The sequence below is a fragment of the Phyllostomus hastatus genome, unplaced genomic scaffold, assembly GCF_019186645.2.
Source record: "Phyllostomus hastatus isolate PE091 unplaced genomic scaffold, TTU_PhHast_1.1 phas_scaffold_1066, whole genome shotgun sequence".
NCBI lineage: Eukaryota > Metazoa > Chordata > Mammalia > Chiroptera > Phyllostomidae > Phyllostomus > Phyllostomus hastatus.
In genome coordinates this window covers 34,973,623-34,992,464 of record NW_025334004.1, presented here as the reverse complement: position 1 = coordinate 34,992,464, position 18,842 = coordinate 34,973,623, and the positions used below count along the sequence as shown (strand labels likewise).

Sequence of the window (18,842 nt, the reverse complement as noted above, 5' to 3'; positions counted from 1 at the left end):
GTCCTGAACGGCTCCCACACTCAGGACAGTGGGTGGTGGGGCTGGCAAGGGGCTCTCACAGGCCCCCAACCGAAGCATTCTGGCTCCACGGAAGAGGAAGAGCCTGTCTGGGGGACCTTGTCCAGTTGGTTGGAGAGCTCAGGTGTCCAGCCTCAGATGCAGACTCAGTTGTCTAGCTCTGAGATGGGGATGGTCATACTGGTGGTGTGTGTGAATCGGCTGTGTCCTGTCAAACATGAGTCTCATGAAATTAATATGTTCACCAGAATGATGTGGGAACATCACTTTTAGAAAACTGCAATCAGCCAAGTCCCTAAGTAGAACTAATTCTGAAGACTTAGTTCACAACAAAAAGTAAATAATCAGCTCAACTGATGATTAAAAGGCCTTTGACATCATGCAACACACACACCAAAAAAATCAAAAAGCTAGAGATAGGTGGTAACTTCGTTTACACTTACTGGTCATGTGTAAGGCACATTATTTGTGTTCAAACACTGTCCGCCCACTAGAAGTTCCAGACGGTGAAGCAGGAACCCAAGAGCAGAACTGCTAATGTGCTTCAGAGATGAGTCTACAGGTACATTACAGAATGGCTGGGGTACAAAGGTTTGCTAAACAGAGGTCAGTATTTTTAAAAATCTAATAGATGTGCCTGTATCAGGGCACAAGACCTAAAGTAACAATGCTGAGGTGTCTACAGTTTATTGCAAGAAAACAGCGGAGTATCACAGTAGCTTTCAAGTAAGGGTATGCCTCTCGGCCAGACACTGCTCACAGCAGCTGCTCGGGGGACACCGGGCACAGATGCAGCTTTCCTCTGCGTGGCTCACAGCCGCACTTCCTCGTGTTGGGAACCACCTGTGCACCCGTGCACAGGACACCTCAGACCTGGGGAGCCGTGTTTTTGCTGCAGAACAGCCTGCCTGTGCCCTCACCAGGACGAGCTGAGGGCCTGGTCAGTCCTGTGTTTCTTCTCTCGGTGAACAGCAGTAAGATGGTGTGAGCGACACCCGGGCTCAGCTCACACTAGTGTTGCACCTTTCGAGTCTGGGTCAGAGGTCTGTATGGGGCAGCTGCACTTCCTGCTCCAGCAAAACAACGCAGCCACTTGCAAGCATGCCAGGATTAGGCAGCAAGTGGCAAAAGGAAGTTCTAAAAATAGTATTTACAGTAGCATAGAACACCATGCATCTAGGAGTTAATGTAATGACAGGTGTACATGAACCCCCAGAACTGTGCAGTCCCCAGAAACGTGGACAGCCCACACAAGTGGAGTAGGATGTGTTTGTGAGCTGGGAACTGATGGTAACGGTGCCGTTTCTGCCCATAGTAACACGCGAATCCTTTGCAAGTTCAATAAACATGTTTTGGGTCTGTGCAAGTACAGATGACTGTAAAATGGGTGTGTAAGTGCAAAAGATGCAAAAACCCAACATTCAAAGGGCACCAGCAACATAGCCCCCAGCCGCGTGTCGGCTGCTTGAGGGCAAGCTGTGCCCTGAGTCTCGCCCCACTTCATGTGAGGGGTGTTGGAATGAGACTTCGGGCTTCAGGGTGGACGTGCAGCAGGTTCGACTTGGGGCTGTTGGGGTGAGGTCAATGTGTTTTGCATGTGAGGACACGGGCTCTGGGGGCTAGGGGCGTGTTGGAACCCTAACCCCAACGTGACTGCAGTAAGAGGTGGGGCCGCTGGGAGGTGCTTAGTCCTGAGGGTGAAGCCCCCTTAATGGGATTGCTGCCCTTGTATGAAGAGGCCAGAGAGCTGGCCAGCCCTGTGAACACACAGGAGTCGGCCGTCTGCCAACAGGCGGGCTGGCACCACAGCCCAGCAGGAGTCCGCCTGGGCCCTTCAGCCAAATGCCCCTGCCTGGGCTGGTTGCACATTTATGCTCAAAGGGCCCCCACTCCCTCCCAACTGTTCCCACCCCTCGGAGCAGCACTTCAGAATTTCCCTAAGGCATTCTCTCAAATTAAAATCGCCAAAGCAAGTGAAACGGCATTTTCTGGTCTCTCTCTGTGGCAGGAAGTTTGTTCTGCGTGGTATGATGAGACTGGCAGGCTCCTTTCACAGCAGGAGTGGTAGGGCTTCTGCAGTTGACTGGTTCGCCAGTTTGTCCAACTCAGGTTTGGGTCACACCCCGTGGTGGATAAAATGTGGAACAGTGGGCCCAATGGCATCCTTGTTCTAATCCAGGAACTTGCGAATGCGGTACCTTACTCGGCAAGGGGGCCTCGGAATGTGTGATGAGGATCCTGAGATGGGGGGGGTGACCTGGGAGGACCCCCATGAGAGGAAGGCAGGATGGCCGTTCAGAGAAAGGCCGGGAGATGCTGCAGCTGCTGGCTTTGGACGCGCCCCGCTCTGTTGAGGCCGGGGCGTGTGTGCAGCACGGGGAGGCCTGGCCTCCCTCCCCACTCTGCCCACCCAGCGGCCAGCAGAGAGCGGCTTCCCTCAGGCCTATGCACTGTCTCCAGGGCACCTGTGCCTCACACTTGCGAGCGGGGAAGGACACAGAGCGTGTAATGGGGCGGGACGCTGGCAAACCCATTGACGATGGGGCTGAGGTCAATGTCCTCGGGCGCAACAAGAGACTTCAAGCTGAAGTGCTGCAAAACGGCGGTGAAGAAGAGAAACAGCTCCATGCGGGCCAGGCCTTCCCCGACACACACCCGCTTTCCTGCAGTGGTGATGCACAAGAGAGACACTAAGGCGAGAGCCAGGTGGGGGGCTGGGGAGAGCTGCTGCCCTCCGCAGGAGGGACCCCTTCTGCCCGTGGGAAGGGAGCACAGACTGGGTTTCAGGGTGAGAGCATCAGTGACACATATTCAGGGACCAGCCTCACACCTCAGCCACCAGGACTCCGCTGCGTGACCCCTGGCAGGTTGGAGAGTGGTCTCCACCCGCCCCGTGGTCACCCCTGTGCCTGGCAGGAAAGGAGCCAGCGCTGTGGCGTGGGTGCTGAAACACCAAGTCGGTCCTGTGACCTTCCGTCACACTGACGTGTGAGGAGGGGCCCTGGGAACGGGACCGAGGCTGCTGGGCTGACAGCCCAGGAGAGACTGGATGGGCCCATGATGAGTCCAGGGAACCACCTGTTGTATTCTGTTTAGTAGCCCTGCAGAGAGTGAGGTAATATAGCTTTGAAAGATTTTTTTACCAAGTCCTAGCAAGAGTTATAGCTCTGAATGAAGTGAAATATCTATGTATGGAAAGATAATTTATCCCCAACGCCTCACTCCCAGGACTTCTGGTGAAAAGATGTCACTGCCTGCTCTGGACAGAGAGGAGCACAGGGGGGTCACACTGCGAGTACAAGTAAGGGGCACGGTGCAGGCCTGGGGTGACAGCAGATTACACGTGGAGTGGAGGGCAGGAATCCCGGACGACTCCCTGGGTAGGGTGCTGCATCTGAACTCTTACCTGTGGAAAATGCCTTGAAATAGTCACTGTACTTGAACTTCCCATTTTCATCCAAAAAGTGCTCTGGCTTAAACTTCTCTGGATCAGGGAATTCTTGGCTGTCAAACAAGAGGGAGCCCAGTGTTGGAACTACAACTGTACCCTGGAAGAATAAAGGCCGTCTCAGTCACATTCGCAAAACATGGGCTCAGATCTGCAGGCCCCCAGTGAAGAAGGGTGTTTTGAGTTTTACCTTACACAAAAGAGTGTGTTTCAGTTGAGTAAGTTGTTTGCTTACGGACCAGACAGAAAGCAGCCAGGGGTCAGGTCTAAAGGGTTAGTGGGAGCTCTAAGCTTTTTGGAGGAGTGAAGGGCCGAGTGTTCCTTGTATTGTCTGCTTTCCGGTATTAGAATACACCGCCAACCCGGGGGCTACTGAAGGGGTCCCTTTTCCACACTTCCCCGTTCCTGTGGTCACACGGTCCTTGTGGGGACTTCTGGGGGAACAGCGCTCTGAGGCGTGGGGGTGTGGCCCAGCCACATCTGCCAGAGGGAGGCGTCCTTGGGCCTCCATCCTGCCCCTGGGCAGGACAGCAGCTGAGCTGCTGGGACAGCACTTGGGCTGTGGAGCCCAGCTCACACCTGACCTTGGGGATGACGTATCCTCTGAACACCGTGTCCCGGGTTGCCTCATGGAACAGGTTGGAGGGCAGGAGGTTAATGAAGCGCTGGATCTCATGCACCACAGCATCCATGTAGGGCATCTCCAGCCTGTCCTTGACGGCGGGGACTCGGCTTGGCCCAATCACCCTGTCGATTTCTTCATGAAGTTTCTCTGCAACATAGGGATGGGCAGGTGTGAAGGACTGGCTCTGGGCTGGCCGCGCTCCCAGACAGCCTGCCGTCCACTCGGTAGGTGCTGACGGCGCACTCCCAGAAGCCTCGTGCTGTCGGGTGCCTAAGTCTCCCCCACACCAGTCAGTCAGAGCTGAGCTCGCCAGGAGGTAGTCTGCAGCACCTTTCGGCATCCATCCTTTTTTAATTGTTTACTGAGGTGACATCGGTTTATATGCTTCAGGTGTGCAGCCTTAGAGTTCCGCACCTGCACATGTGACATCATGGGCACCACCGAGTCTGTCACCACCCACCGCTCTCCAGTCACCGCCCCCAACTGCTGCTCCCTCCGTCCCCCGTCTGGTAACCACCGATCTGTTGTCTTGTCTCTGAGATGCCTCTGGTTTGGTTTGGTTTTTTAAATTCCACATATGGGTGAAATCATAGGGTATTTGTCCTTTTCTGTTGGACTTATTTCCCTCAGTATGGTAACCTCAAGGTCCACCCACACTGTCACACACGGCAAGGTCGCATTTTTATTGATACATACATACACACATATACATATTTGCTATGAATAACATCTTCATCCATCTGTCGACACACACTTGGGTTGTTTCAACATCTTGGCTGTTGTAAATAATGCTGCCGTGAATGTGGGGGTGCACATATTTTTTAAATTACCATATTTTTGGACTATAAGATGCACCCCTCCCCAATTTGGGAGGAATAATAGTTGTTAATGCTGCTATTGAGTTCTGTTTACATTTACATTGGTGAAATACTATGTTATTAAATATTTTACCACATTTTTTGCTTCAAAAATTTTTTTCCTATTTTCCGCCTCTAAAACCTAGGTGCGTCTTATGGTCCGAAAAGTACAGTAGCGGCTTTACAGTGTTTGGATAAATATTCAAAAGTTAAATAGCTAGATCATACAGTTATTCTACTTTTACTTTTTTAAGGAACCTCCACACTGATTTCCACAGTGGCTGCGACAACCTGCACTCCCACCAACAGTGTGAGAAAGTTCCCTTTTCTCCACGTCCTCCCCAACACTTCCATATGTCTCGTCTTTTTGATAATGCCACCCTAACAGGTGTGAGGGGGTATCTCACTGTGTTGTTGACCTGAATTTCCCTGACGATCAGCGATGTGGAACGTCATTTCATGTGCCGTTCGCCACTTGTAAGTTTCTTTGGAAAAATGTCTATTCAGGTCCTCTGTCCATTTTAAGGTCGGGTTGTTCAGTTGTTGTTGCTATTGTTGTTGAGTCGTAATGAGTTCTTTATATATTTTGGATAGTCACTCCTTATCACATACATGATTCGTAAATGCCTTTCCAGCTCCGTGAGTTGCCTTTCATTTTGTTGGTAGTTTCCTGTGCAGGAGCTTCTTAGTGTGACGTGGTCCTGTTTATTTTCTGTTTTCTTTCCCTCGTTATTGGAGTCAAATCCATAAAAACTTCACTAAGAGTGATGCCAAGGAGCTTAGCACATATTTTCTATATTTTGTGGCTTCAGGTCTTACATCCCTGTCTTCAGTCCACTCAGAGTTAATTTCCGTGTATGGCACAGCACTGTGGCCTAGTTTCATTGTCCTGCATGTGGCTGTCCAGTTTCCCTAACACTGTCATATATATACGTCTTGCCCTTTCCCTCCTCTCCTTCGACAGTTTGTTGCCACAAACTATCCCTTTTTATGTTGTGAGCTTCTTACCCAATTAAAACAGTTACAGTTATTTTTAATGCTTTTCCCTTTAACTTTTATGCTGTATTCTGAAACAGCTTTGCAATTTTCTGATTCTGTCCATCTACCCATCTCCTTACTCACCGTTTTGTGTAGTTTTGCCTTTTCATTTCAGGTAGAAGAGCTCCTTCCAACCTTTTCTGCAGAGCAGCTCCAGCGGCGGAACCCTCCCTCCGCTGCTGTCTGGCTGGGGAGCCCCTTGTCTCTCCTTCGCATCGGAAGAATGACTTTGCTGGATAGAATCTTCCTGGCTGGCAGTTTGTATGTTGCAAGACTTTTTAATCTGTCACTGCTCTCTCTCCTGGTTTGCAGAGTTCTGCTGAGAGATCTGCCAACAGCCTAATGGGGTCAGCCTTTGTGGGCTGCTGTCTTTTCCCCCGCCTGCCCTTGAAGTCTTTCTGCAACACCGACTTCCGACGGCTTTAAAACAACGTGTTGGAGAAGGCTTTCCTGCACTGAGGTGACTGACTGCTCGCTGTGCCAGCTCTCCGCCAGCTTTGGGAAGTTCTCGGGCATTATTTCCCTAAATAAGTCTTCTGTTCCCTTTCACTCTGCCCTCATTGTGGGATGCCCACCCTTCTGTGTTGCCTTTTTTCTAAAGGAGTCAAATAGTTCTCCCGGAGCTTCTTCATTTTTAAAAGCCTCAGGTCTCTCTCCTCTCCTGCGTGACTCATTGCTGGATTCTGTCTCCCTCCCACGAGCTCTGCCCCATTCCGGGTGCTCTCTGCTGCACCTGCGTCTCACGCATGCAGTTCTTCAGCCCCAGATTTCCTGTCTGGTTCTTTCTCAGAGTTTCAGCCTCTTTGGTAAAATGCTGCTTCCGCTCATTAACTTCACTCCTGAGTGCGCTGAGCGGTCTTTCTGAGTTTCCTCATTGAGCTATTTTGCATTTGCTCTCCACTAGCTCGCACCCTCCTGGGGCTTTCGGTTTGGGTTCTGGTGAACCGTCCACCACGCTGGCACGATTCTTCGTGGTGTTCGATGAGTTCTTCCTCTGCCGCGGCGTTCTCAGTAGCAAACACTGTTCCTGGTTAGGAAAGGCCTCTACTTTGGGAGAGTTCGGAAGGTTGGTAACTGGAGGTCATTCTCTTGTCTTCCAGTAGAGGGCAGGACAGCCCACATTTTTGGCTTCTCTTACCTGATAGCCTGGGTTCTAGTTCGGAGCCAGCCCTCTGCACCCTCTACTGCCTCAGCCGGAGGAGCAGCCCAGGCCCTTGCTGACCCCTAATGCCTCTGAGGTTGCCGGTGCCTTGCTGCTGCCAGGGTCACAGGCACCTCTGTGGCACCCAGGGTTGTCGGGTTTGACGGCACCCCCGCAGCCGCAGAAGAGGGGGCTGAAGTTGTGGGCACCGTCGCGGCAGGGGGACCGGGCTGCAGATCCTATTACCACGGCCACCCGGCTCCCTGTGGCCTCCAGTGTCTCCGCTGCCCGGGACTAACCCAGGCCTTGACGTCATGGCAGAAGCAGAAGACATCAGCAGGGTCTCACGGATTTCCATGAGGAGAGAAACCTCCGGGTGCATGATGACCTTGGGCTGCTCTGCTGCGTGCCTGTAAGGAGCGTGCGGGCAAATGGCGGGGTGGAAACAGACACGCGTGTCCACTCTGGAAGAGCCTCTGGGAACAGGGGTCTGGAGGTCCCCATCTTGCTGGCAGGGGCGATGGCGACCTTTGGCAAGTTACTTGTCCTCTCTGGGTTCCTGGTTTCCCTGAGCCTTTACAATATGTTGAGTGAACTACAAAGTTACGCACAGTTTGGTAGCTGGGTAAAAACTGAAGTCACACACAACAGGACAGATTGAAGGCCGACCCTTGAGAGAGTGAGACGGACCGGAGGCAGGAGGAGGGGCTTCAGCTGGCTCCGGACTCACTTTCTGCTCAAGAGCCCTGAAGCGGACCGCAGAGTGTGCGCACGTGTGGGATGTGGCAGGGGGGGTATGGGTGTCTCTCATCTATTTTCTTTCTCTTTATATTAGAAATTTCTCATAATTAACAACGTAAAACACTTTAGAGTGTATGGTCCCCGGGGCAGCGAGGTCAGAAGTCCCCGAGGGCCACCACAGGCCTGGGCAGGGCCCCGCCCCACGGCCCTCACCCCCCGCTTCCCACTGGAAAGGAAGAGCACCGCCGCGGTGCCGTGGTGCCGCGGTGCTGGCGGAGCAGCCCTGGCCCGGGAGGGCCATGCATCCGCACACCTGGGGAAGCTACTTCTTACCCTGTAACAGCTGCCCTCAGGCGCTGTCAGACAGTGTCTTAAAGGGCTTCGGCCCGTGCCTGGCAAACGGCAGGAGTCCCACTATTACCAGCAGTGGCCAGTGCGGCTGGGGGTGGTGGGCAGCTCCTTGAAACGAGGCCACCCCGGCCCAGCCTGGAAGGCAGCCGGGTACTCAGGGGCGGCGCGGAGAGTATCGTCAGCATCACAAACGGGCTCTGCCCCAGCGCAGAACGCAGGCGGCACCCGATGCTCTGCGATGCTCCACGCTGGTGCGGGGCCTCCCTCCGCAGAGTTCGGGGGTGCCGGGCAGTTGTCAGGTACAAAGACACTCCCTCCATCCCCCGAGAATTTGTCCAGTGACCCCACGTCAGTCCTGCAAGGGCTGACAAGCAATGCCACTTACAGAAGAAAGCTGACACCTAAATGCTGTAGGCTGGCCGTTCAGCTGAGACAGCCACATAGCCCCGGGCTCCTTGCCCGTGACTGGACGTACCTTCAACCTCCGGGTACTTCAGGAGAATCAGGAGCCCATATCTCAGGGTCATGCTGGTGGTCTCCGTCCCCGCGAAGAACAGGTCGGCCACAGTGGCAGCGATGTTGTCCAAGCTGTGCCCGGGCTCTTCGCTGTACTGTCGCTGTGGGTGTCACAGACAGATGGGGACTCAGTGAGGTGACATCTTCGAGCGAACGAGGAGACCCTGGCGTCCATCCCTCTGCGGAAGAGCAGCCCCGGCCCCGCCAGCCCCACAGGGAGGACGGGCAGACGTGCGCAAGGCTGTCCTGTGGAGGCACAGCCGCCTCCTCCGCACGGCCAGGGAGCCGAGCCTCCCGGAAAGGTGAGGGCCTGTGCCTGGCCCAGGCCGCCTCTAGAGGGCGGAGCCTGCTCCAGGACGGCGCCGCTCGGCCCGGTCCTGCAACGCGACCTCCAGCAGCCTGAGGCCGAGCTGTGGGCCTCTGCACACCACCCAGGGGAGTCACAGGGAGGCTGAGCCTCCAGAAGGGCAGTGAGGGGTCCAGCTGCTGGGGCCATCACCCTGGGAAGTCACCTGCTGTTCCAACGCCACACGTGACGTCAAAGAAAAGAGGCGACGAGTGACCAGTCCGCGCTGGGGGTCCCGAGGGGCTGTCAGGTCGACAGCCCAGCCGACCGTCTCAGAACTGCCGAGCACTTGAGGAACCCCTCGGAGCCATGCACAGCCCGGGGTCCGCATGCAGAGGGGGGACGCCGAGGGGCTCTCCCCAGATGAGGCACAGACAGGGTCAGGGCGCACGGCAGGGAGGGAGCTGGGTGAGGGGCCCCAGTGCGTGTTCCACAGCCTCTGCCCGCGTCCCCCAGGCACAGCTGTGCGGCGTTGAAGGGGCCAGGCAAGCCGGCTGTGTGCAAGCAGCGTGCAGTGGCCACACTGAAGCCGCCGTGTTTGTGTGAAACCAGAAGCGTCGGAACGGACCCGTGTGGGTGGTCTGGGCACTGTCACAGCAGTGCCGGTGACAATATAAGTCAGAGAAACACCCGCCTCCCCACAGCCAACGCAGAGCAGCCGAGCACGCGGCTGCCGGGGCCCGGGGCCTGGGCACCTTCTCCATCTCCATGAGCAGGCAGTCGATGAAGTCCCGGGGGCAGCTGGGGTCCAGGGTCTCCCGGTGCTCCTGCACTCTGTCCGAGGCGTAGGCTTTCAGTTCAGACACGTTCCTCAGTACTTTTCTGTGGCTCCCGGGCAGGTAGCACAGATAGCTTTCAAAGAAGTTATAAACCTGGAGAGAGGGAGAGCGAGAGAGAGCATCTTACTACATATGTTTATTTTTCTGGACGCAACATAATTGTGTGTGCTGGACTGACGTTTCTCCGAAGCTAAATCTAGGGCTGCCACTACTGTGTCTTGCGTGATGCTTCGGCCCCCGGGACCGTCTGGGCAGCCCTCCGACAGGCGGCCTGTCTGTGCGGAACTTGAACCCACGGCCCACGCATCACTCGCACGGTGGGGACCGATTTGCCGGAGTGAAACATTAAGCGTCCCGGGCACAGCAAAGGGCCGCACCGGGCTCACGTCCCCGGGAGGGGTGTGCAGGCCTGTCTGTCCACACCCCGGGAGCGTCCCTGCCCTGGTCCTAGTGAGGTCGGCACAGCTGCAGACCCGAGCGGACTCGGGACAAAGGCGGGGAGTGGCGTCACCTGCGCCCAGGGCGTGCTGACCAGGTACATGTTCTCATTGAACAAGCGCTGCAGCCTCAGGCTGGTGCCGTCGTCGTAGTCGAAGCGCCGGCCGAAGAGGATGTCGGCGATGACGTTGCAGGGGGCGCGGCCCAGGAGAAAGGTGGGGTCGAAGGGCTGGCCTGGACAACAGGAGCGGGTGAGCCGCGGGGCGCTGCTTCGCCCCTCGGCTGCTGCGAAGAGACGCCCTAGAAAACCTGGCAGTTCACGAAAAAGGTAGGGGTGCTGGCACCCACTGAGTCTCTTTACCTCTCAGTGATCCGGATGCAACAGTGACACACGTGTCACCACTCTTGCTCCCCCTCCCCCCGTGGGAGAGGCACCCCGAGTTGGGAAACGGGCCTCCCTGCGAGCACTTGAGGTCCCGGGCCCAGACCTGGGCACCACACGCACCGTGCGTCTTCCTGAGCGCCTCCATCAGGAAGGGGATCTCCCTCTGGATCCGGGCCTCGTTGCCCTGCTTCCCCATCCCGTAGTCTCGGAGGATGCTCAGGGAAAACCGCCGGGTGTCCTTCCAGCTCGGGCCGTTGTTGAAAGTAACCCCTAGGGAGCAGGGGCCGCGGAGGAGTTACTGCCAATGCCCAGACCGCGATCGCGCGTCAGGGCAGCCGGGGACCCACCGCAGACCCGCGGCTGGAGCGCGGCGCGGGCACAGCTCGTGGGTCCCTGCCTGCCTCGCCCGTGGCTCCTGGCCCCACTGCACTTAAAACTGGTTCCGGGACAGAAAACCATGCCTGTCAGCCCTTTCCAGTCTAGGACGGAATCCCCCCAAACCCACCCCGTTTTTGAGTGTTGCCTTCACATCGCCGACACCTCAACTTGCAAGCCTGCGCCCCACAAAGTGTCCTGAGTGTGGAGGCCACAGGTGCCCTGGCGCGCAGACCAGCAGCTTGGGGACGACCTGCAGCAGCTCCCCTCCCTGCGAGCCCAGGTCCAGGACAAAGGGGCGCAGCCAGCCGGGATGGCACTGGGCGCCAAATTGAGCACGAGAAGGAGCCGGGTTGGGGGTCCCGGGGCGGGTCTGTGGGTCTGAGCTTGAGGTTCCCATGCGGCTTTGCGCAGCGAGGAGGGGGTTGGTGGTGTCCATGCTCGGGAAGCGTGCCAAACTCAGGTTTCCATCGGGGTCGCCAGCCTGGTGACCCAGCAGTTGGGGGGGATGAGCAAAGGACAAGAGGGACCAGAGTGTCCCCCAGGAGGTGGGGACCAGAGCCATGCACCCGAGCCCAGAGATCAGAGACACCGCCAGGGAGGGCTTGGTGGGCCACAGCCAGGGGCAGGCAGGTCATTCAAAATGTCACAGGCACTTCCGGCCAAGATGGAGGCGTAGGTAGACACACTGTGCCTCCTCGCACAACCAAAAGAAGGACAACAACAAATTTAAAAACAAAAAGTAACCGGAACTGCCAGAAGACCAAACTGTATGGAAGTCTGACAACCAAGGAGTTAAACAACACACATCCATCCAGACCAGCAGGAGGGGCGGAGGCGGGCAGCTGGATGGAGAGGACGCCCAGCAAGCTGGCGGAGCAGGCGGCCCCACACTGGCACGCAGATGATCCGGGAGGAGCACCTGGGGAGCAAGACCGACGGCACAACCCAGGGCCCCAGCTCGGGGAAATAAAGCCTCAAACCTCTGACTGAAAACACCTGTGGGGGTTGAGGCGGCAGCAGGAGAAACTCTCAGCCTCACAGGAGAGTTTGTTGGAGAGACCCACAGGGTGCTAGAATGTACACAAACGCACCCACACGAGAATCAGCACCAGAAGGGTCCACTTTGCTTGTGGGCAGCAGGGGAAGTGACTGAAATCCGGCAGAAAGCAGAGCAAGCCACACTGTTCCCTCTCGGGCCCCTTCCCCACAGACCCGGATTGCCCCGCCCTGGTGAACACGTAAGGCTCCTCCCCTCGCTAGGTAACAGGTGTGCCAAGACAAAAAAAAATTACCCACATGAAAGAACAGTTCAAAGCTCCAGATAAAATACAACTAAGTGATGGAGAGCCAACCTATCAGATGCAGAGTTCAAAACACCGGTAATCAGGATGCTCACAGAATTGGTTGAATATGGTCACAAATTAGATGAAAAAAAATGAAGGCTACAATAAGTGAAATGAAGGAAAACACACAGGGAACCAATAGTGATGGAAAGGAAACTGGGACTCATATCAATGGAGTGGACCAGAAGGAAGAAAGAAACATCCAACCAGAACAGAATGAAGAAACGAGAATTTGAAAAAATGAGAAGAGGCTTAGGAACCTCCAGGACAACTTTAAACGTTACAACATCCAAATCATGGGGGTGCCAGAAGAAGGGGAAGAGCAAGAAATGGAAAAGTTATTTGAAAAAATAATGAAGGAGAATTTCCCAAATCTGGCAAAGGAAATAGACTTCCAGGAAGTCCAGGAAGCTCAGAGAGTTTCAAAGAAGTTGGACCCAAGGAAGCACACACTAAGGCACATCATAACTACATTACCCAAGATTAGAATTACGGAGAGAATCCTAGAAGCAGCAAGAGAAAAGGAGACAGTTACCTACAAAGGAGTGCCCATAAGACTGTCAGCTGATTTCTCAAAAGAGACCTTGCAGGCAAGAAGGGGCTGGAAAGAAGTATTCCAAGTCATGAAAGGCAAGGATCTACATCCAAGATTGCTCTATCCAGCAAAGCTTTCATTTAGAATGCAAGGGCAGATAAAGTGCTTCCCAGATAAGGTCAAGTTAAAGGAGTTCATCATCACTAAGCCCTTATTGTATAAAATGTTAAAGGGACTCAGCTAAGAAATAGAAGATCAAAAATATGAACAGTAAAATGACAACAAACTCACAGCTATTAACAACCTAAAAAAAACCTAGGCAAACCGCGGGCTGGGAACCAAAGTGTCCCAGGTTCGATTCCCAGCTAGGGTACATGCCTGGGTTGCAGGCCATAACCCCCAGCAACTGCACATTGATGTCTCTGTCTCTGTCTCTGTCTCTCTCTCCCCCCCCCCACTCCCTTCCCTCTCTAAAAAAAAAAAACAAACAAACAAAAACAAAAAACAAAAAACTAAGCTAACGACTAGAACAGGAACAGAAACACAGAAATGGAGATCACATGGAGGGTTACCAGTGGGGAAAGGGTGGGAAGAGAGGGGGAAAAGGTACAGGGAATAAGTAGCATAGACAATAGGTAGAAGATAGACAGGGGGAAGGTAAGACTAGTACGGGAAATGTAGAAGCCAAAGAACTTGGATGTATGACCCGTGGACACGAACTGAAGGGGGGATGCAGGTGGGAGGGGGTGTGCAGGACGGAGGGGAATAAAGGGGGGAAATGGGACAACTGTAATAGCATAATCAATAAAACATATTTTTAAAAAATTAACACATCAAGAAATAATAAAGGCTTGGCTTAAAATGAATGTGGGTATAGTAATGACTGTTGTTAACGGCATTCTTCACAATAAAACCCACACATCTTCTGGTTTAAAAGCAGCCACAGGAAGAGAGGTGTAGCAAGGGGCGGGCGGGCAGGCAGACGCAGGCGGAGACAGGAAGGCAGGGGGACGCCGAGGCAGAGGAGGAGGAGGAGGGGGAGGCGCGGAGGCGGAGGCGGGGAGGCGGACGAGGGGCCGCAGAGCTGGGAGCCGCCAGCCCCGTGTGGGGTCCAGTCGGCTGAAAGGAGGATGGGAGTGGCTTCCCCGTGAGAGCTTTCCGAAGTGTGACTGGATGAGGGCGCGGGTCCTGCGCGCGCGCGCGCGCACACACACACACACACACACACACACACACACACACACGCAGCCCGTGCTCCCACCACTGTGCCGCCGCTGAGCGTCCGGGGCCCGGCTGAAGGCAGGGCTTTGCAGCGCCCCCCTCCGCCCTGCCAGGAGGCGGCGAGGCCCCCTTGGGTGCAGCCTGACTGCACTCCGGGCCCACGCCTGGGACCAGGGGTGGCGGCAGAGGACTCTGGGGACCGCGGGGCGCCCTCTGGTGTTCATGACAGTGGCGGAGGTGGCCGGTGGTGCTTCGGTCAAAGCCAGAGAAGTGAAACAAACCCACCACGTGCCGCGGAACCCGGGAGGTGGGGAGTGGACGGATCGGGTGAGGGCAGCGTGGCCAGCTGCACACGCGTCCATTTGAAGACTCCACGTGAAATAGACGAGCATTTTCTAGAAACTTGTTACCAAAGTTGACTCAGGAAGAGCAGAGGCTGCCCCATGTCGTGCGGCAGACGGGACACTGTCTATTTCTGATCTGCTTCGGGTCTCCCGAGGCCTCACCCGCAGGGAGTGCGCGGGCACGAGCAGGAAGGTCGAGGTCGGGACAGAGAGCGCGGCAGGCGGGGCAGCGAGCATTGGGGTGGCAGCTGAGGAAGGGAGCCCCAAGCCGGCAGTGTCCCCCACGGCTCCAGGGCACCCCAGCAGACGGAGAAGGCAGGGTCTGGGGTTAGGGGTCTGGAAAACACTCAGCTACAGGCCACTCACAGCCCCAGGCCCAGCCCTCCTCCGGCTGCAGGCAGTGACGGGCGTGTTTTCTGGAAAAGGGGACTTCGGGGCTGGGGAGACATGAGGCGCACAGGACAGGGAGGTGAGGCTCAGGGGACCGCCCCGTGGGAGACTCATCCTGAGCCGGGCTGCACTCAGCACCCCCGTCCTGCTCCGAGCACAGCCGCAGGTGGGGCACCGGAGGCCCCGGACCGCAGCTGAGCAAAGCCCCGCGGACCCTCAGAGCGTCCAGCAGGTTTCGGGGCCGGCCGTGCTGGGCGGACCCCAGAGGCTGGAGCCGCCACGCCCAGGAGCAGCTGAAGCTGTGAGTGGGGACAGCGTGGAGGAGACCGGGGGCCCGGAGGCCCGAGGTCTGCTGGCCCGTCTGGACCCCCCTTCCGTCACCCCTCTGTAACCCCCGCTGTGGAACAGTCGCTGCCCTGCTGACAGGCTGCGGGTGCGGCGGGCCCTGGTCCTTCGGGGCGAGAGTGTCGCAGAGGCTTTCGTGAAAGTGCGGGTCGGGCGAAAGAACTCACCGGCCGTGCCCCGCCCCGTCTGGGCACCCGCTCCCGTCCACCCTCTCCGGGACTCTTGTTGCCACCGGGCAGCCCCTGCCAGGCCCCGAGAGCCCACCGCCGGCGGCGTGCGGGCCAGGAGGTACCTCTGTGCTTGTGCTCCCGGAACACGACGTATTCTCCTCTGCCGGCGAAGTCACTCTTGTGCTGCAGCAGGGCCTCCCTGACCGCCTGGTAGCCGTGCAGGACCACGATGGGGCGGGAGCCCAGGTGCACAGTGAGCACCGGCCCGAAGCGCTCCGCCAGCTGCGAGACCAGCAAGCGGGGAGCGAGGTCACGGGGGCGGGGGAACGGGAGGACCATGCTTCAGACTGACCCCCCGAGTCCTGGCTGCTGACCGAGAGAACCCAGAGGGACCCGGGGACTGTCTAGGTGCAGCCTCGCTTGGGGAGACCCTGCAGGGACTCGGTTCCAGTGCACCTGTGCCCCCAGCCATACCCACCTGGCTGTGGCTAATCCCCCCACCCCATGGGTCTGCTTCTCGTGTCTCTCCCCTGAAGCCACTTTGTCCACCTCTGCCCTGGCACCTGCACTGTTTGCCGTTTCCAGTCGAGGTCATGGGCCCCGGGCACTGCAGGGAGACCCCGGGAGCCCACCTCCCATGGCACATGGAGCCCTGTCAGTGCCCCCGCCCCCAGGCGAAAACCCTCTCCACGCCTCCCCTGTGTTCTGTGCAGTTCTCTTATCGACTCCCTGAGTAGATTTATCAACTCCGTTGTTTCTTCTTCTATTGTTTATCCTCACCTGAGGACATTTTTTTTCATTGCTTTTTAGAGAGGGTCAGGGGACAGAGAGAGAAGAATTGACTGGTTGGGGCTCAAACCTGCAACCTGGCATGTGCCCTGACCGGTAATCAAACCTGAGTCACTTTGGCCCACGACACGATGCTCCAACCACGTGCACCGCACCAGCCAGGGCTCAGCTCGTTTAGCGTTCAGGTTTGTCCGCTCACTCACTGCTCCCAGCAACCGTAGGGGAAGGTACGGGCCCACTGGCCACGCACCTCACTTTTCCCTGTTCTTCGGCATCTACGGAGAACTCCAGGTGGACGCCACGCACCGCAGCGGCCTCGCCCAGCCAGCCGCCAGCGAGGCGGTGAGCACGCGGCTCAGGCAGGGGCCTCTCGGGCCGTCTGCAGCCGACGCCCGTTCGAGGGCCCCAAGGCCAGGCCGCCCTGTTAGCTGGGTGTTTTGAATATCACTCCTGGACACTGCTATCCATTCAGATCATACAGAACAGTTGGTCTACAGTGTGTTGAACGCACAAATATTACGTCTAACTCCCCAATTCTCCTTCCCCAAATCAACCGCACTTCCCTTACCTTGGTGAAGGACTTCGGTATATTGTTGAGTTCCAACTGAAAAATATTCCCAAAGAAGGGCAGCGGGAAAGGGCCAGGGGGCAGCTTCCAGCGGCTGTGCACCTGCTTGCAGAGGGAGAGGAGCAGCAGGGTGGCCACCCACACCAGCAGGGCGGCCGTGACGCCCAGGACAGCCATGCCGCCTGTGCGTGTGGCGGGGGTGTCTCTGCCCACCCTGGGGAAGGCCAAGCTCTTATAGTGCATCCTGGAGAAGGAGGGGGACCAGCATCCAATGCTGCCACTCTTCTCCTCTGGCCCCGGATGCTGGTTTATGATTAGCTGCTGTTGGCCGTCCTCCCAGGGCTGCTCCTCGGCGGCCGCCTCTGGCAGCATCCGGGGCCTGTCAACACTGCTGACATCTGCGTTATGTCAGTGTTGACTCGAGGGTCCCCAGGCCCGTGGAGAAGTTTCATGTAAACTCATTTGAGCCGAACAGAGGCTACACCTGGGAGCAAGATCTCAACAGACTGAGGAAAATACTTGCAAGGATGACAGTGTGCAGCTTCTTTTCAGCATTTGGATTCAGGTGGAACAGAGGGGGTTGAGTGGAGGCGGGATAGGGCAAGGCAGGCCTAGGGTCACAGGAGAGTCAGCGAGACGGGTGCTCCTCGGAGATGTCTGGGGAGACGATTGCTCGGGCGTTTCCAAGGTGTGGTGACAGAATGCACACGAACAGTGGACAGGGTTGCTTAGCAAAGATGACCTTTCACCAGAGAAGCTGTAGGCCTGAGCTGTGACTCCCCACACGGCCTGCCCAGCGAGGATTTGTGACCGGGTCACCCCGGCAGCTTCCTTGTGGTTAGATTTTCCGGAAGCCCCTTTCCATGCACATCAGTAAACCCAGCGTCCAGAGTCACCCGGACCTGGGGCTGTTACTGGCGACCTGGGTTCCCAGGACCTCCCAGAACAGACACCTGAAGAGGTCAGACACGGACAGAGAGCTGGGGGCATGGGCCAGGAATCCGACCCGGGTCTCCACGGCGGGTGGGAACCCCATCACGGAACGACGCTGGGGTCTCTGGGGCTCCAGAGACAGAAACCAAGAGAGTCTGATAGGAGAACTCGGGAGTGCAGAGTCCAGCTTCAGTGACAGTGGAGAGGCTGCAGTGCCGGGAGCACGTGGACAGCCGCTGTTCCAGGAACTGCAGTGCACGACCCACCCGTGGCTCCGGGAGGTGGGCAAGCAGTTCGACCTTTGTGCCCCAGGGGTCTGCAAGCCCTGGAGATGGTACCTGAGCTATTGCGTTCCGGGGAGGGATTAAAGAGGTTTTTTTTTAAGATTTTATTTGTTTAAAATAAAATCTAAAAAATAAATGAAAATTTAAAAAAAATTGTTTAAAGATTTTATTTGTTTAGTTTTAGAGAGAGGGGAAGGAATAGACAAAGGGGGAGAGAAGCACCCATGTGTGGTTGACTCTCACACGCCCCCTACTGGGGACCTGGCCCGCAACCCAAGCGTGTCCCCTGGCTGGGAATCAAACATACGATCCTTTGGTTCGCAGGCCACACTCAGTCCACTGAGCCACACCAGCCAGGGCAAGAGTTGTTGATCAACCAAGAAAGAAGTACCATGTTTTGCCATGTATAATGCACACTTTTCTGCCCAAATTTTTGAGGGAAAAAATAAGGATGCACATTATACATGGGTAGTACTAATTCTACATCTATATAACTGTTTTTAATGCTTTTATGTATGCTGATGCATTAAAGATGTAACTCTAGAAATCAATAACCATATTTGTATGCAAAATAATACCCTGGAATATGATAATCAGTCTTGTTGAACTTGGGACGAACTTGCAAAAAAGCAGCATCAGCCAACAGTTCGACAAAACGAAACGCAGAGCGACGCAGCGTTGCCCACAGAGTGAGACGCGATGCCGACCACCATCCGCTTGAGAAGACCGGCGATGCCGGCGTCACGGCCATATGGTGAGCAGCGCGACATTTCTCCTCGTACACTTCAGGCGGGAGAGATTATTAGAAAAGGTCAAAACACTGCAAGCTTTAAGCTAAAGGTTATTAGGTGTGCTAGAA

At 56.1% G+C, this 18,842-nt stretch overlaps 1 protein-coding gene across 3 annotated transcripts; it reads right to left on the bottom strand.

Moving 5' to 3' along the window:
- Window positions 1-689: 689 nt before the first annotated feature.
- LOC123828775 (cytochrome P450 2E1) lies at window positions 690-16,994 on the bottom strand. Of its 3 annotated transcripts, none has more exons than XM_045854078.1 (9): window positions 16,767-16,994; window positions 15,532-15,691; window positions 10,804-10,953; window positions 10,393-10,607; window positions 9,777-9,953; window positions 8,695-8,836; window positions 4,051-4,238; window positions 3,425-3,566; window positions 690-2,681 (listed from the first exon to the last, which is right to left on the bottom strand). In XM_045854078.1, the coding sequence occupies exons 1-9, from the start codon at window positions 16,941-16,943 to the stop codon at window positions 2,491-2,493; spliced, it is 1,542 nt and encodes a 513-aa protein (XP_045710034.1). In that variant the 5' UTR covers window positions 16,944-16,994; the 3' UTR covers window positions 690-2,490. The 3 variants fall into 3 exon arrangements, with proteins under 3 accessions (XP_045710034.1, XP_045710033.1, XP_045710035.1); XM_045854077.1 differs by having other exon boundaries at window positions 10,372-10,607; window positions 16,767-16,992; XM_045854079.1 differs by having other exon boundaries at window positions 10,372-10,532; window positions 16,767-16,989.
- Between the last annotated feature and the right edge of the window lie 1,848 nt (window positions 16,995-18,842).

Excerpts from the sequence above, each read along its gene's own strand:
- LOC123828775 (XM_045854077.1), bottom strand. The coding sequence starts at position 16,943 with ATGGCTGTCCTGGGCGTCACGGCCGCCCTGCTGGTGTGGGTGGCCACC. Across the intron at positions 8,837-9,776 it reads TGCTCATGGAGATGGAGAAG|CGACAGTACAGCGAAGAGCC; the intron begins GTGCCCAGGCCC and ends TGACACCCACAG. Across the intron at positions 4,239-8,694 it reads GAAGTACCCGGAGGTTGAAG|AGAAACTTCATGAAGAAATC; the intron begins GTACGTCCAGTC and ends CCTATGTTGCAG.